Below are 18036 nucleotides of genomic sequence, written 5' to 3'. Positions count from 1 at the left end.
TGATCTTATCACCATTTTTGAAAAAATTTTTCCAGTGACCCCTCATGATTTATTTATTTATTAATAAATAGGGATTATTTAAGCAAGCTGAATTATGTCTAAGATTTTACTTTTAATATTTAAACAAATATTCAAAAAATACATTGGAAAATCGAATTCTAGGGTTTGAGGACTTTTATTTCAACTACCAAACATATGTATGAATCTCATCTATACCATTCCTACTAAAGGATTGGGAATCCATCCTCTGCTAAAATATTTGGTCAGCTCTGACAATAGGGTATCCATGACCACAAATGCAGTTCCTATTCAAAAAATATTAAAACATTCTTTATGGTCTCACAAGCAACTATTTATTAAGTAGCTATAATGTTCCAGGTACCCTGAAAGATTCAGAAAATACACAGATGAATTATAAACTATCCTATTTTTTAAAAAACTATTTTAAAATGAGGTATCTGTCATCTCATCTTTACCAGTTTGTTCTGCCTCTCCTCTCTAGACTGACACAGTAGATTATAGTAGTTTTGAGTTTGGGACTTGGAACCAAGGAGGTATGTTTCAATCCCACCTCTGTTGTCAGTAGTTTTGTGAACTTGTACAGATGACTATAAAATGGTGATGATAATAGCTATCATTTTGGGCTATGATGAAGTGATAGTGCATGGGCAAAAGTGTTTAACACTGTATTTGACACAGGAACTTTAAATGTTAGTCTTTGCAGTAGTAACAACAATACATAGTGATTTAACTTTTTATTAACTGAAGACAATTGAATCACAGTTTCCAGGTCCTTCATATATTTATTACTCTCCTGGGCATAATTTCCTGCTTGTCAATGAGCCTCTTCTTACTTTGCTGAACACAGTATTCCCTATGTGGTTTGACTAAAGCCAAATTGAACAGAATTAGTTTTCTCCTTTGGTGTAGATTTCTACTTCTATCAATACAAAGAACAACATTAATTTCTTTGGGAGGCTCATTCTACTGAGACTGAAATGTGAAAAAGCTTAAAGTCATCTCTCTGTGGGCTGCTCTTTAGTTGAGTTGCACATTCAGATTGCATCCTGTGCTTGTTCTTCTAGTAGAAGCCTGGGACCTTTTTCTCCCCAAAGATACCATCTTCCTGCCTTGTGTTACAAATTTCTGAGATTAGTACAGATGCATCTTTTCATCCAATGTATTTCTCAAGCATATCAATGTTTGTCACTGGTGAACATGAGAAGAAAGCCAGCTAAATGGCTTGCCAATTGCTATGAAATGAGGCTGAAGACAAGACTCCAGAGCCATTTGTGAATGCTTGAGATAAGTTTACTTCATTGAGCATTAGGAACATAAACAGAATCAGGCCTTTAAGAATCTGTTGACACAAATGATGTGCAGAATGATACAGTATCCGTGAGGAGGTTTCCAAACACATGCTAATTGCAAACTTCTCTTTTTACCATTGCTTGATCATAGATAGCATAAATCATATAATGGTCCGTAATAAAATATTAAAGCATTTCTTAAGAATAAATAAAAAATTTCATCAGTTCAATTCATTCAGCATACTTCAAGTGAGTCTAAATTGGTACACATAATAGGGTTTGTATTAAACAAAATCAGATTAACTATAGTGAAGACTATTACATGTAGAATCAAGTTGGTTTATTCAGGTGGATTAGGAATTTAAAGACTTCTCATTCTTTAACATAAATTCCAAAGATTCCTGGGTAGTTTATGAGAGGCCTTTCATGTTGATGAATTGTGAACTTCCCTGACTCAATTGTTCTCAACTGGGGGTCATTTTGCTCCCCAGAAGACATTTGTCAATCTCTGAAGACATTTTTAGTTGTTACAGCTGGGAGGATGCTTCTAGAGGGTAACAATGCTGCTAAACTTCCCACAGCGCACACAACAGCCCCCTAAACAAACATAAAAATTATCTAACAGAATGTCAGTAGTGCTGAGGGTAAGAACCCTGGATCAATTCCATAAGTCCAAAACTTTTGGAAGTTGCAATGGGTCTATTTTCACTGGTATTTCCTTTATTTCCACTTCTGCTTCTCTCAACCCCTTATGATTACTCCCTTAAGTTCTGGTTCTTTCCCATCATTTTTGTTCTTAAGATTTTTTTTCTTTTTCATCCTTGGCAAAAACTGACTAAGATATATAATGCTTTTTTTTTTCATTTTAATAGAGGCAAAGTATGAGAAATATCACGACATGGAACACTTGGTGATAATCAGTAGCATTCTGGGTTATTATGAAACCAACATTTAAATCCCGAGTTAGGGAGGATCTTTCCGATGAATACCAGAATTTGAGAGAATTTCAGATAGTCAAAAGCATTCAGGTCAGCTCTTATGTTGAAGTGGCAGTATGTTACCAGAGATGCTTAACTTAGTTAATTGATGGGATGTATGGTTTACTCTCAATAATTCGTCTTATGTGGGTATAAAATACTGAGAGATTTAATGCAAAATAGTAGTTCAGGGTGACATTCTTTGTACTACTTCATCGTACCTTTTATAGTGGTTTGTACAAGTAGATTCTCAGAGTGGCTGATAGTGGAAACAGCTGTGTAGTTCGGGCATAAACTATTGACTGAAATGCCACAGCATCTCTGAATTATGTGTTTGTGATGCATGCCCTCCATGATTTCCCCATGGAGGCAGAGCTGAAATGAGCTGTTGGAAGATAGAAGACCATCTAGGATTCCCTCGCCAGAGTTCTTTATCACAATATTTTTAGTGTAGGTCTTATAGGAATCCCCTGCTTTTTTTTTTTTTTTTTTTATCACAATACTTTTCTGGCTAAAGCTGTAACAAGATTTAGATAATTTGATTTCAAAAATATTATTTAGAGAACTGGAAATTTTCTTGAATCTTTTCTCCATTCTTTTATCTCTCAGAAAAGTTAATATTTAAATAACCTGGCTTTGTAGATAATTATTAGGTTGGTGCAAAAGTAATTGTGGTTTAAAAGGTGGTTTAAAAACTGCAATTACTTTTGCACCAGCCTAATAAATAAGTAAACTGCCTGCAAACGCCTTGTGTTCCTGAGGTTTTTCCTGAGCCTCTACTATTTTTCTTTTTTTGAAAAATACTAAGTGCTTTATGTTAATAAGAAATAAAAGCTGTTTTTGACTCTAAGAGTAAAGACAACCCCGAAACTTTTAAGATAATTAAAACACAGGTACACCAACTTATAAATAAATAAAACCTATACTATGAATTGATTATAAATTCTAAGTGAAAAAGAGCATGGAATTGAGAAGGAATAGGGTAATTTTCTTTTTAACTTTTTAAAGGATTTTTGTTAAAATATAGCTAACGTACAATATTATATTAGTTCCAGGTATACACCATAGTTACTCAACATTTATATACCTAAAGAAGTGACCACTATGGTAAGTCCAGCAACCATCTGACACCATACGACACAATCACAATATTATTGACTATATTTCCTGAGTTGTATATTACATCCCCAAGACTTGTTTTATACTTGCAAATTTGAACCTCTTATTCCCCTTTAACTTTGTCCCCTAATTTAAAATTTTTCAATTACAGTTGACATTCAATATTATTTTATATTAATTTTAGGTTACAGCATATAGTAAGACATTTATATAATTTAAGAGGTGATCCCCCTGACTAGTCTAGTAACCACCTGACACTATACATAGTTATTACCAAATTGTTGACTATATTCTCTATGTTTTCCTTTATACCTCCATGACTATTTTGTAACCACCAATTTGTATTTCTTAATTCCTACACTTTTTTCACCCTGCCCCCAACCTCCCTCCCATTGAATCACCCCAATAAATCTAGTACCCATTTGACACCATACATAGTCATTACAATATAATTGACTATATTCCTTATGCTATACCCTACATCCCCATGACTACTATGTAACTGCCAATTAATCCTTTCCCCTTTTTCACCTACCCCCAAACACCCTCCATCTGGCAACCATCAAAGTGTTCTCTGTGAGTTTGTTTCTGTTTCCTTTGTTTATTTTCTGCTTTGGGTTCCACTTCTACATTAAATCATATGACATTTGTCTTTCTCTGTCTGACTTACTACACTCAATACACACTAGGTCCGTCTACGTTGTTGCAGATGTCAAGATTTCATTCTTTTTTATGACTGGGTAGTATTTCACAGTAAATGTGTATCTCCTCTTCTTTATCCATTCATCCATTCAGGGACAACTGGGTGGCCTTCATATCTTGGCTATTGCAAATAATGCTGGAATGAATATATGGAGGTACACGTCCCCTTAAAGCAGCATTTTGGATTTCTTCATATAAATACCTACAAGTGGGATTACTAGGTCCTCTTGGTCCCTTGTTGCAGGTTTTGTTTTAAAGTCTATTTTGTCTGGTATAAGTATTGCTACCCCATTTTTTTTTTTCATTTCCATTTTCATGAAATATATTTTTCCATTTCTTTACTTTCAGTCTCTCTGTGTCTTTAGATCTTTGCTGTGAGTCTCTTGTAGGCAGCATATGTATGGGTCTTTTTTTCTCATCTATGCAGCCACCCTATGTCTTTTTGATTAGAGCATTTAATCCATTTACATTTAAAGTAATTATTGATAGATATGTAGTTATTGCCATTTTATTATTTATATTTTTGATCTTTTATTTTATTTTTTTCATCTTAAAGCAGTTTCTCTAAGATTCCTTGTAATACTTGTTTGTTGGTGATGAACTCCTTTAGCTTTTTCTTGTCTGAGAATCTCTTTATCTGTCTTTTGGTTCTAAATGATAGCTCTGCTGGGTAGAGTAATCTTGGTTGTAAGTCCGTGCTTCTCATCACTTTGAATATTTTCTGCCAATCCCTTCTGGGCTGCAAAGGTCTGTTGAAAAATCAGCTGATAGTCTCACGGGCCCTCCCTTGTAGGTAACTAATTGCTTTTGTCTTTCTGCTTTTAAGATTCTCTCTTTGTCTTTAACCTTTGGCATTTTAATTATGATGTGGCTTGGTGTGGGCCTCTCTGGGTTCATCTCAGCACTACCTGGACTTGAATCTTCATTTCCTTAACCAGTTTTGGGAAGTTTTCCATCATTATTTCTTCAAATAGGTTTTCAATTCCTAGCTCTCTCTCTTCTTCTGGTACTCCTATGATGTGAATGTTTGTACACTTGAGTTTATCCCAGAGACCCCTTCAGCTGTCCTCATTTTTTTGGATTCTTTTTTCTTTTTGCTATTCTGATTGGGTGTTTTCTATCTTATCTCCTAAATCACTAATTGGATCCACTGTTTCACCTAATCTACTGTTGATTCCCTCTAATGTACCCTTCATTTCCATTATTGTATTCTTTATTTCTTACTGGTTCTTTTTTATGTTTTCTATCTCCACTTTTATATTTTCTATCTCTTTGTGGAAGTTCTCCCTGAGATCACTGAGCATCCTTATAACCAATTTTGAACTCTGTGTCTGGTAGATGGCTTGGCTCCATTTTGTCTCGTACTTTTCCTGGAGCTTTGTTTTCTTCTTTTATTTGGGATGCGTCTTTGTCTCCCCATTTTGTCTGCATCCCACTGCTTTTTTTTTTTTTATGTATTAAGTAGGACTACTATGCCTCCTGATCTTAGTAGAGTAGCCTTAAATAGTAGGGGTCCTGGGGGGCCCAGTGGTGCAGTCTTCCTGCTCACTAGAGCTGGGTGTTTCAGGTGTGTCCCTTGTGGGGGTTGTGTACCCTCCTGTTGTAGTTGAGCCTTGGTTGCTGTTTTCATGCCAGTGGGAGAGATTGACCCTAAAGTTGATTGATGGTGAGGACTGGCTGTGACTACAGTGGAAGAGCTGTGAGGCAGGGGCTGACTCTACAGAGCTGGATTTACTCTAATGGGGCTCTGGTGCCTTCCCAGTCTGCCCTTTGGGCATGTTGTCCTTTAAGGTGGTCAGGTGATGCTCTGTTCCAGTGCAAAGCTGGCCACTGGGCCTGCCAGCTCTGGGGCCTCCTGGGAGGGGACCCATTGCAGGCCAAGTTCAGCTGCAGTCTGTGCCCTGCTGGGGCCACCTGACATGAGCCACAAAGCAATCTGCAGATGGCTGCCACTGTGCTTAGAGGTGCCTTGAGAGTCTAAGCCATGAGCCGAGGCCAGCTGTTTGTAGTGCCGGCCTTAGGGTTCCTCAGCCAGAGGGATGGGACACACTGAAGCCAGATGCTGCTTGTTTGGGTTTTGTGAACTTTTGAGAGATTTTTAAAAATTCTCCAGCATGATCCAAGGTAGGCCATTTATATGGAAAAGGCACTGGAAGTGGCTTGGGATGCCTGAAAGTTGGGTGAGGTGTGGTTTCAAGGAATCATTAGGGCAGGGAAGAGCAAAGGTGATAGGCAGTTTGATGGAGACTCAGATATGGTGACTGCCTGTGTCTGCACGTAGGGAGGGGGAGGGAGTGCTTAACAAATAAACAATGGCTTCCACTAGCTCTTCCATCCAGGAGAAAGCTATCCCTCCAGCCCTCACCCTAAAGCTAGACAATTCAGTTCCTCTATGTATGTCCCTGGCACCTCTCAAGCTGCTGCCCCAGTGCTGGAGCTCACAGTGAGTGAGTAGGTCCAAGTAGGTGACAGCAGCAAGTAGATCGCAGGACAGCTACATTCAGCTACCTCTCATTCAGCTACAATCTCCACTGGTTTTCACAGCCAGAAGTTATAGGGACTTCTCTCCCTTGCACTGAAACCCTGCGCTGGGGTGGGGCTGGGACCCCTTGCTCCTCAGGCGGGGACTTCCACAGCTGAGATATCCCTCTGGATTTTTAATGGTCACATACTGGTGTGGGACCAGCCTGTTCTGCGTCTCTGCCCCTCCTGCCATTCTGGAGGTGGCTTCTTCTGTATGTCCTTAGTGGTAGGACTTTGGTTCAGCTAGACTTCAGGAGATTCTCAATGATGGCTGTTTTGTGGTTTAGTTGTAATTTTGATGTGGTTGTGAGAGGAGGTGAGCACAGCATTTACCTCTTCTGCCATCCTGACTCAATAGGGAAATCTCAATAGGGTAATTTTCTTAACACGTTGCGTATGGATCACGAGAATCTTCATTTTTTTCTGAGCCATGCATTAAGGACAGATAACGAGAATGCTCGGTTTTACTGTTGACTCTTTTTACTTTGCATATTTTATTGAATTATTTGTAGAATAATTATTTATAGAATAATTTATAGAATAATTTATTTGTAGAATCTATTATTTATAGAAAAATAATAAATGACATAGAAGCATTTACGCTTTAAAGAGAAGAGTGCATTTTAAAGTAGTTTCTTTTAAAAACCTGCCAGAACAGAGGGGTATGAGGGATTTAAACCCCGCCGTACGCAACGTGTTAATAAAAAAAAAAATGTTTTAGGGTGAATTTTGAAGCAAAACTTGAAAAAGGAATTGTTTGAAAGAGAGTAGTTCTTGCAATATTTTCTTTTTTCATGACTATTTTATTTCAGAAAATTTTGAACAGGCATAAAAGTAGAGAAAAGTCTATAACAAGCTCCCAATTACCCATCACCTGGATTGAATAATTATCAACAGTCTGCCATTGTTGCATCACCTGTCTCATGTTGTTGTTGATGCTGTTGGGGACAAATTTAAAATAAATTCCAGATTTCACATCAGTTTGCTCCTACATATCTAAGTATGAATCTCTAATAAACATGGACATTTTAATTAATTCAATAATTCCATTACCAAACTAACAAAATTACTAATATTGATCTGTATCATCTAATACCTATACCATATTCAAATTTCACTGATTACCTTCAAAGCCTACAGTGATAGCTATGTCATAATTGAATCCAAAGTCCACACATTGCATTTGGTTGTTAAGTCTCTTAAGGGAACATTTTCTTTGATTAATTTTTAGCCTTATTTTCAAGGTTGAAAATCTATGCAAAATGCCTAATACTATTTGGCCCAAGCATCCTTTTCTCATTCTGTTTTAATCAGCTATGCTATGTGGGGAGGGAGAAGGGAGTCATTTGTTATCCCAACAAAAATCTATAAATATTTGAATCTGCTCCAGATATTTTTTATTTCAAGACCTGCCACTTTGGTGAACTTGACATGTGTGAAGTACATTATGGAATCTAGGAATAATCATAGTTACTTAAAATATTCCTTAGGGCCTGAGTCTTGGATAGGTCTGCCACGAACCCTGTTCGAAAACTATTGTCATGCCATTTTGTTCATGTCTGTAACTTCACTCCATCATAGATAAACCACTATTACTAACATGTATTAAGCAGTCATGCAGGCCTCACACACCTGGTCTACAAATGGGGACACATAGCGAAGCAAAACACATTTTAAATGAAGCAGTATGCCTAGAACTCTTACCTTTCTGGGGAAAAGCAGTTAAAATATTTTAGTCATGAAACCTTTGCATGAGGATATCTAATTTTACAATAGCTGAAGTCAGAAACGAATACCTGCTTCTTCCCACAATGTGGTATTGGTCTCCTAAGATATAGGAGCAATCACAATGTGTTACAATGATGCAAGATTTTAGGAGCTTCAGAATCGAATTTTGAGATGTAAAGGAGACACAGTCATGGAAATAAATATCTTTTTTAAAAGCTGCTTCCAAAGATACTAGTTTCTTAAACTAATACTTAAGAGAAGTCATTATTAAGTATAATGGTTACAAACGGGCTTTGTAAATGACTATTTTTAATTACAGTATATAAACAACCCCATCGCTCAAGAAACTATGAACATAGAGTCAATAGCAGGATTATTTGAGGGTTCAGCAGACATATCTTCTGACCTGTACTCAATTGCTTCAGTTATGTATAACAGTCATCCACATAATAATTTTCCTGCGAGGAATAGAGCTGAAGACCGGCATTTAACAGTTGGTAGGTACAAATTTTATGTTGTAAGAAGTGTATTTAAATCACCAGTACTAGCTAGCACAAATATGAACCTTAGCTTGGAGTTCAACCAAATTATTAATGGTACATGGGCTGAGTCGATTTTTTTCTTCTTTAACTGGCAGATAACCTTATGCAGCAAATGGAAATGCCACACAGGCGGGAGCTGGCCCCTCCTAACCCATTTGACCTTCCTCCTAGAGAAAGTAGCACCCCAGAGTCTGTGGCCAAGCTGCATAGACAATCAGTTATTACAGTTGCCAAAGCAGGTGTGATGGGAAGGGATTAACATATCTTCAAATCATTTACAGGCCTCACACTCTCTGCAGCTTTTGACTAATAGGTTTTTAAATGTCACTAAAGGTAAATAGGTCAGAAAGTTACAACTCTAGTGCATGCGGTGATAAACAGGTGTAGGTGACCGCAATGACGTGGTGATGTCATTAGTGTGTACACTTACTCTTCAGGGTCAATGTATCTTATTGTTTCTAAAAGGAGAATGTCACACATAGCAAATTAAAAATACTTGGTTAGACAACACATTGAAATTATCTCTCTGGTTTTTCTGAAATGCTAAGTGAGAGGAATATTTTTCCTTGCATTTTCTCTGTTTTGGTATTTGTCCCATTCTAACTTATAAGTGTTATGTTATTATTATTATTATTTTTTGATAGTAGACACTCAGTCAAAAGTATCACATTACATTCAGTATATGTTTATTTCATTTCCTGGTGTATTTTTGCTATGCGAAGAAGACTGGGGCAACATTACAAATCAAGAGGCTCACAGTTTCTGATACAGATGTTTCCTAAAACACTTCAAGTTTGGCTGGATTGCTGATTAACATTGTTGGAAGCATAAATTCTAAATAAATAAAAAAATCTAAGATTATTGGAAATCCTTGTTGAGGCAGATTTATATATGAGTTATCCAAATATGTTTTCTTTAACATATTATTGGGTTTAGTGAAGGTATGGTGAATTTAGAGTCTCATTTCTATAACTTTCACATTGTAATCTTGCATTGACTTACCACATTTCAATTTTATATTAGTACCTAGTCGGTCTCTTTAGAAAAATATTCCTAGCCAGACACTTTTAGAAAGTTATGTTTTCACCAAACACTAATCACCTGTTCCAGGATAGTATATACTAACTAGCAAAACTATATGAGGAGCACAAAATGTTTACGGAGGTTGTTGGGGGAGTATTCAGCATATTTATTATTAAGTATACATCTACCTTTCATATAAGAGTGCTTGGAGATATTAATGAATAATGTGAAGTCAGGTTTAAGATTTCACTGTGTGAGCAAAAATAATTTTGATCATGAAGTCAAACACCTTTTTTTTTTTTTAACTGATTTCATATAGGAACTACATGGAATCACTATATCACTGACATTGCTGCTGAACAGCTGTCTTACGTTATCAGGAGACTTGTACCTTTCACTGAGCACATGATTAGTGTATCTGCTTTCACCATCATGGGAGAAGGACCACCAACGGTTCTCAATGTTAGGACACTTGAACAAGGTAAGAATGTATTTCCTTTGTAATAATTACCTGCAAGTATTGCTCTTGCACATTATAATACTTTTTCTTTTCACTCATATTAATTGTTCATTCTTCTTTTCAAGTGCCAAGCTCCATTCAAATTATAAACTATAAAAATATTAGTTCTTCATCTATTTTGTTATATTGGGATCCTCCAGAATATCCCAATGGAAAAATAACTCATTATACAATTTATGCAATGGAACTGGATACAAACAGAGCATTTCAGATGACTACTTTAGATAACAGCCTTCTCATAACAGGTAGAAAAAAGTTGTTGTTGTTGTTGTTGTTGTTTTAACATTCCTATTCTGATGGAAAATATGCAGCTCTCTATGCCTTAATCCTTGCAGGACACATGCTTCATCATTCCAGATTTTGTGTTATGCTGCCATGGCTATCTTGAAAAACATGTGAAGAAATTATTTAATAAAATGTGTTTTCCTTTACATTTGTTTACAAAGTAAAATAATCAGATCATAAATATCATAGGAGTATACTTAACCCGGGGAATTTTATGTCTGGTATACTGAAATAACTCAGTATTGAAGGCTTAAATGAATGAATGTGAAAATCAGCTGAAGTGAATCAGCTGGCATGGTGTTTGTGCCAAGTCAACTAACTATACGCCTTGCACGTGCCAAAAATTATTTTTCAGCCTCAAATTATTGCCTTAATATTTTAGGAAAACGCTAAAGCATCATCAACATGGAAGAACCCATAAACCCAAAGAATTTGGGAGATTGGTATTATAAGGAAGCTGACGTGGGGAGCCAGTCTCCCAAATGAATTGTTTTCACTACGCCTATGCCAAATGGCACTAATCCAAGAGTGTTATTTTAAGGATTTTAAACAAATTGTCTGTTGTCCTTATAGGGTTAAAGAAATACACAAAATATAAAATGAGAGTGGCTGCCTCAACCCAAGTTGGAGAAAGTTCTTTGTCTGAAGAAAATGACATCTTTGTGAGAACTCCAGAAGATGGTAAGACTATCAGGTGCAGTTTTAATAAAAAGAAACAAGTGGTGTTGCATGTTTATTGCCCCCTACCTCATGCTGCCCTTATAGTCTGAAGCAATAAGCATGAAAAAAAATACTTGCATTTAAGTCTTTCTTTTCTTTTTTCAGAACCAGAATCCTCACCTCAAGATGTTAAAGTTATTGATGTTACTGCAAGTGAAATAAGTTTGAAGTGGTTACCACCTGAGAAACCCAATGGGATTATTGTTGCTTATGAAGTTCTCTATAAAAATGTAGATACCTTATTTATGAAGAACACCTCAACAACAAACATAATTTTAAGGGACTTGAAACCTTACACTCTCTATAGCATTTCTGTGAGGTCATATACCAGATTGGGTCATGGCAATCAGTTATCTTCTTTACTCTCTGTAAGGACTTCTGAGACTGGTAAGTTGTTTGTTGTTGTTGTTCTTTAATACATGGTAATGAAGTAAACATGGCTGACAGTTGCCATATTTTATATTTTACTTAACCTAAAACCTCTCATTATTCCATTTTGTGTAATCCAGGAATGTACTTGCTTTTTCCGGTAAAAGTGTGGGAAAAGCCTTGCTGTGCAAAATTTTCAAAGTACATATAAGGGAACTCCAAAATAAAAATAAGTGAATTTTTCAAATGAAAGACCTGAAGAACCATAGATTTTTTTTAATGTATCTGTAAACTTGAGATTCAATAACTATTTATTTTCAAATTAGGTAAAAGCAGAGACATACTCCTAAGAATAGATTCCTATATTCTAATGAGGTATGTGCATAGGTAGAAGTTTGGAGTGGGAGCTCAGAAAGGGCATGTCGGAGCCTATGGAGGAAACAGCATTTCACCTGGATCTTAAGGAGTCAGGTAGAATCAGCAGGAGGACCTTACAGAGATTGTTGGGTGTGTGGGGAGGGGATATTCAATGTAAAGAAAATAACGCAAGAAACGAGTTACTTGGGTTCAGTTTCAGTGATGCAAGAGCAAACAGCCCAAGGCAAGACATTTTACATAATGATCTTAGTTTATTGTTTATATTATGTTTCTAATCATATATTAGAACATCTCTTAGGCCAACTATATGCCGAGAGTTAAGAACTAAACTTACAGTTACTCTTTGACCTCTACATTTAAAAAAAATAAATGTTTGTTGGCTAGCAACTGGCTGAACCATATGGAATTGCTATTCCTATAGGTGATAATGGCCAAGTATCAGAAACTTCCTATGGCTCAGCCAGATCCCATATGTGAGGGCCCGTCACTGACCTTGAAGATCTAGGAATCTAGTAAAGCAGCTTGCCCTTGAGCAAAGGTATCGTTTTAGGACTCGTCACAGAAATTAATAAAATGAAATGACACAAAAATGCCCATAGGGAAAGGCATTGGTTGTAATTTCAGGAATGAGAGAATGATGAAATGAGCATTTTCTTTTGAGTTATCCCTTAAAGTGAAACTTAATTGATATTAAACTATATAGTGTCATGTTTCATTGCTTTTATAGATATTGTACTTAAATAATTATTTTTGTGGAAAATATCTGCTCTTTACCTGACCTAGTTGTATTTTATAATGGGTCAAGGAAAGAAACAAGCATATTTTAAGCACCTGCAATGTGCCATGGGCTGTGCTACTGGCTTTGACAAAAATTGCCTTTTGAATTCTAGAATAAAACATTGAGGTATTATTATCTTCATTTCCTAATGAAACCTGAAATCTGAGAGGTTCATCCTTTCAACAAATATTTACAATATGTCGAGCCCTACTGGAAATATAGCATATTGTAGAAGAAAATGAATTTCCACCTGTCTAAAGTTAGTATTAATTGGTGGGTGTTTAATTGCTTAAGGTCATCCAGTTGGTAAGTGATAAAGCTGGAACTGGAATCCAAGACCATCTGACTGTAATGCATACTTCCTTTTAAAATACAGGCTTTTCTGGAAACCATCAATAAAGCTGGTCAATTATAAAATATATCTAGGATCTTTCTGTTCATTGTTTCAGTGATATTTTTCTGGTTTGGGCTCTGCACAGAATGATCAAGGAGAGTAAGAACTTTCAAAGGTCCTATTGTGATATTAAATAATCACTGTACTCATTAATGCTTATCAAATGTTTCACTACTCAAGTGGTCACAGCATCAAGAACCCTTAATCTTTTATTTTTCTTTTATTTTTTTAGATTTTTTATTTATCTTATTTTTTATTGGGGAAGGGTAACAGGACTTTATTGGGGAACAGTGTGTATTTCCAGGACTTTTTTCCAAGTCGGCTGTTCTTTCAATCTTAGTTATGGAGGGTGCCGTTCAGCTTCAAGTTGTCCTTTCAGTCTTAGTTGTGGAGGGCACAGCTCAGCTCCAGGTCCAGTTGCCGTTTTCTAGTTGCAGGGGGCACAGCCCACCATCCCTTGTGGGAGTCGAACCGGCAACCTTGTGGTTGAGAGGACACATTCCAACCAATTGAGCCATCCCGGAGCTCAGTGGCAGCTCAGCTCAAGGTGCCATGTTGAATCTTAGTTGCAGGGAGTGGAGCCCACCATCCCTTGCAGGACTTGAGGAGTTGAACCAGCAACCTTGTGGTTGAGAGCCCACTGGCCCATGTGGGAATCGAACCGGCAGCCTTCGGAGTTAGGAGCATGGAGCTCTAACCGCCTGAGCCACCGGGCCGGCCCCAAGAACCCTTAATCTTAATGGCTATCTACAAAACAATCATCTTTTGTTTGCTAATTATTGCATACATGCAATAATTAATATTAAAAAAATAAATTTGAGTTTTATTTCATTATTTATTGTATGAGCTTAATTCTAAGGTAGGGATAATAAACCTTTGGTGCATTTAAGAATTTAACTTGAAATATAATTTAAAGTGAGAATTTTAGTTTTGGAAGGTGTTTTATTTTGTAGATGAGGAGACCTAGGAATAGTTGAATAAAATGACTCAAAAATCATAGTAGGTGAGAAATAATGTGGGGACTTGAAAGAAAGTTTCCTGACCATTCACGGCTCCTGAGCTAGTGAAAGAAATAAAAAGGAGGGGTGGGGAAACAACTTATGCCAGGGTTCACTAGCTCACACATTTGGGAGAGTATAATTGGGTCATGTTTACACTAGACACTTCAGAAGCAAAAGAGGCCTAATAATAGGTCATAGGGTTCAATGCTCATATTTCTAATTTCCAGCTCTCTGTCCTAAATTAGGTTTCAAGGTCTGTGCTTTCTCCATCTCGATAGACATGGTGGGCAATAGAATCTACATAAGCGAATTTTCCTAGATCACATTTGCTACTGTTGAGCCACAAATTTAGCTCTTTTTTTTTTTTTTTTTCAAAAGAGGAAGCTAGAATGTCAAGTAGAGTATCAAGGTGTTACTTGAAGCAGGATGTGATCAAGAACTACTATCTCTTCCCAGGGCTCAATATTATTAAATACAGTAAATTCATCTTCTATTCTTATATAAAAAAACAAGAGCCCACTTTTCAATATGTTTCATGATAAATTGATAATTGTGCTAACTCAGTAATGTGTTAATGCTGCTGGTTGCAAATAGGAGTAAATTATTTGTTCAAATGTTTTATTTTGACTGGGGAATAAGAGTTTACTGTACTCTTGTGTTCAAGAAGGAAAGTTCAATACAGGAGTGATTGTGTGTGTGTGTGTGTGTGTGTGTGTATGTGTGTGTGTGTGTGTTTGCTTTAAGTATAGAATGTGCAGTTGGCAAATAAATTTAAGATTCGTTTATATTTTCTCATGCTTAAGGTATAATAATCACATAAAAACTTTAAGTTCTCATACAAATTACCCTTTGGTGATTTATATATATTCTTTTACCCTTTTAAGACATAATTTTCTTTACAGTAAGCCTTTAACCAAATGCCTATAATAAGTCTGATTTGGGGCAACAACCACTAGCAGATAGTAACTTTGATGTTAACCAAAATTTTGTGTAGGATTCTATAAATTTATATTAATTAATAACATTTCTTAATTTATCTACATAACATTAAAACTATGTATGCCAAACAACAACCTTTTGGCATACTCATGGTAACTTCCTATATCCTATTTTAGTGTCATTATGAATGAAATTATTTATTTTTAGTTTTTACATAGATTTAGCTTATTCCAAATAACTATAATAATTACTTTTATTCCCTATTGAATTATCTATTTTACAATACTTCTACAATTGGAAACACTATGCTATTTTAGAAAACTATAAGTGCATAATCACTTTCCAAAATCAGTTAATTATCAAGTTGGTCTTGCTTTATTTTCCCTGAAGACCCTAAGTATAAATGAAATAAAAATGCAAAGCTATCAGCCTGGGTCAGGGATGTATTTATATCCTGACTACTGTTGATAGGCAGGCAACTCCATAGGGGCAATTTCAAAATTAGAAGTTAAACTGTGTTATAAAATTCAAGCATAGCATCACCAGTTCCTTTTTGCCTTACAACTAAAGAGATATTCAATTCAATGTCACTTATTTTCCTTAGCTGTGAGTTTCTCTCTTGTTTTTAATATATTCTATATCGTGTTGAACATAGTTATTCATTCACTGAAGAGATTTTTATGGATTTCATATCAGGTACTATCATTCTAGTAGGCACTGTGGATACAACAGTAAATAAGGCAAAATTCCTACTTCTGGGCACTTAAAATTCTAGAAGGCCCACAGAAGATAAGCCAGCACACAAGTAATATATATGATGTTTAGTAGCGGTAAATTCTATGAAGAAAAATATATGAGGGAAAAAAGAGAGTTATAACTGGTGAGCAGCTGTTTGAGATAGAGGACTGAGAAAAGGACTCTCTTAGGGCATTTATATATGCCCAGGGGTATTAAAATAAATGGGATTAAATTAGATGAGGATAAGGAAAAAAAGTGTTTCAGAAAGAGGAATGGCAATTGCCAAGTTCCTGAAGTGAGAAGACATTTTATTTAGTTGAGGAAGAACAGAGCGTTTCTGTCATGCACGCAGTATTTTTTATGGGGAGTGAATTAGATGAGAAGAGACAGATAGAGGTGGACCATGCAGATCTTTGGGTGCCCATGTAAGAAGTTTGGAGTTTAATGAGAAGCTATTAGAGAATTATGAGACACGAACATGGTACGATTTGCAGTTTAGAAGACTGCTGCTGAATATGTTAAGTTTGGGAGTAAAGAGATAAATCAAAGTTAACTACTAGGTTTTTGGTCTGAGTAGTCTGGGTGAATATATGGTGCCATTTACTGAGATGGGGAAGCTGGGGAAGAGATCAGTTTGGAGGAATTCAGGAGTTTTGTTTTGAACATGTTTGACTTGTTCAAGTGCCTGTCATGAAGGCAGTTGGTTATATGTTTGAAAGTCATGGAAAGGATCCAGGGTTGAATACATGATTTGGAGGCATTGCCATATCTCTGATGTTTAAAATCAAGGGATGAGATGAAGTCACATCAAGGTGAGTGTAGTAGAGATGAAAAGAAGCTTACAAATATGTTCTGGGGCAATATGACCTTGGGAAGTCAAGGAGGAGCCAGTCAAGTACCAAGCAGAGATGGACAGTGAGGTAGGAAGAAAATCAAGAGAAGATCATGTTTTGGAAGGCAAGTGAATGAAGATTTTTCAAGTAGAAAGAATTTATTTCCTATGTCAAATGCTGCTGACAGTGAAGTAAGATGGGGGAGTACAATTGATTCATAGTTTGCCAAGATGGAGGTCTTTGATAACTTCACAACAGTAGGTTTCATGGAAAAAAATAAGGGGGGAAAATTCCTAACTGAAGCAAATTAAGAAAGGGTGATAGGTAATAAAATGGAGGAAATGAGTAAAGGCAAATTGTGAAGAATTTTGATATAAAGTGGAGAATCAAATAGAGCAAAGGTTGAAAGGGCAAGTAGAATCAAGAGTCCTTTTTATTGTACTCTGATGGGTACAATGTGTGTGTGCTCACATGTTTACAATGATAGAAATAATTCAATAAAGAAAGAAAACCAATAATCTGGCAGAGAGGGAATAGCTTCGAGTCTAAAGCATTTGAGTAGACAGATGGAATGGAATCCAGGACAGAAGTGGAGGGCGAGGTCTTGGAAAGGAGTAAGGAGAGAAGGCAATTGAAGGAAAATTGGTGGTAAAAAGATAATGTCATTTTCTTCTGAATGTTTTTATTTTTTCAGTGAGATGACAGGCAAGTTTATCAGCTTTGAGTGAGGAGAGGGAAGATATTGGATGTTTGTTGATAGAGAAGATGGTGAAAATATACACAGCAGAGTGGGAGACTGAATTAACTAAACGATGTATAAGCTGTCTGGCAGTGGAAAAAATTCATTTGAGATTTGAGGTTATAAATTTAAATGAGGCTAGTCAGCACGGAGTGGTGTTTTATTCATACATTTTCAGCTGTTAAATTACTGATGTGGAGCCAGCCCTGACTTTGGTTTAAGCCAAATTGGAGTTTTTCCAGGAAAGTAAGGGAGGAAAAAAAGAAAGTTAATGGAGATTGCTAGGGAGTGATTTTTAGTGGCAGACTGTGAACTCTGATCGAGTAAGTAGGGAGATGAGGATGTAAGGTAGGTGATGGATAGTGAAGATTTGATGACTGTAAAATAATTGTTGGATTGGCAGTACAAGAGTCAGTAA

The 18036-nt window shown here is 36.3% G+C and overlaps 1 protein-coding gene across 2 annotated transcripts in view; it reads left to right on the top strand.

Moving 5' to 3' along the window:
• Positions 1 to 18036, top strand: part of PTPRQ (protein tyrosine phosphatase receptor type Q) — a 195779-nt gene that overhangs the window by 30762 nt on the left and 146981 nt on the right. For both annotated transcript variants that reach the window (XM_074325367.1, XM_074325366.1), the window contains exons 10-14: positions 8679 to 8856; positions 10244 to 10405; positions 10510 to 10689; positions 11303 to 11410; positions 11555 to 11836. In XM_074325367.1, the coding sequence (XP_074181468.1) occupies positions 8679 to 8856; positions 10244 to 10405; positions 10510 to 10689; positions 11303 to 11410; positions 11555 to 11836 (910 nt within the window). The remainder of the gene's footprint in view (positions 1 to 8678; positions 8857 to 10243; positions 10406 to 10509; positions 10690 to 11302; positions 11411 to 11554; positions 11837 to 18036) is intronic.

Source organism: Rhinolophus sinicus, linkage group LG02 (assembly GCF_036562045.2).
Source record: "Rhinolophus sinicus isolate RSC01 linkage group LG02, ASM3656204v1, whole genome shotgun sequence".
In the NCBI taxonomy this organism is placed as follows: domain Eukaryota; kingdom Metazoa; phylum Chordata; class Mammalia; order Chiroptera; family Rhinolophidae; genus Rhinolophus; species Rhinolophus sinicus.
The sequence above is the reverse complement of the archived record's forward strand: the minus strand, read 5'-3'. Positions and strand labels throughout refer to the sequence as shown.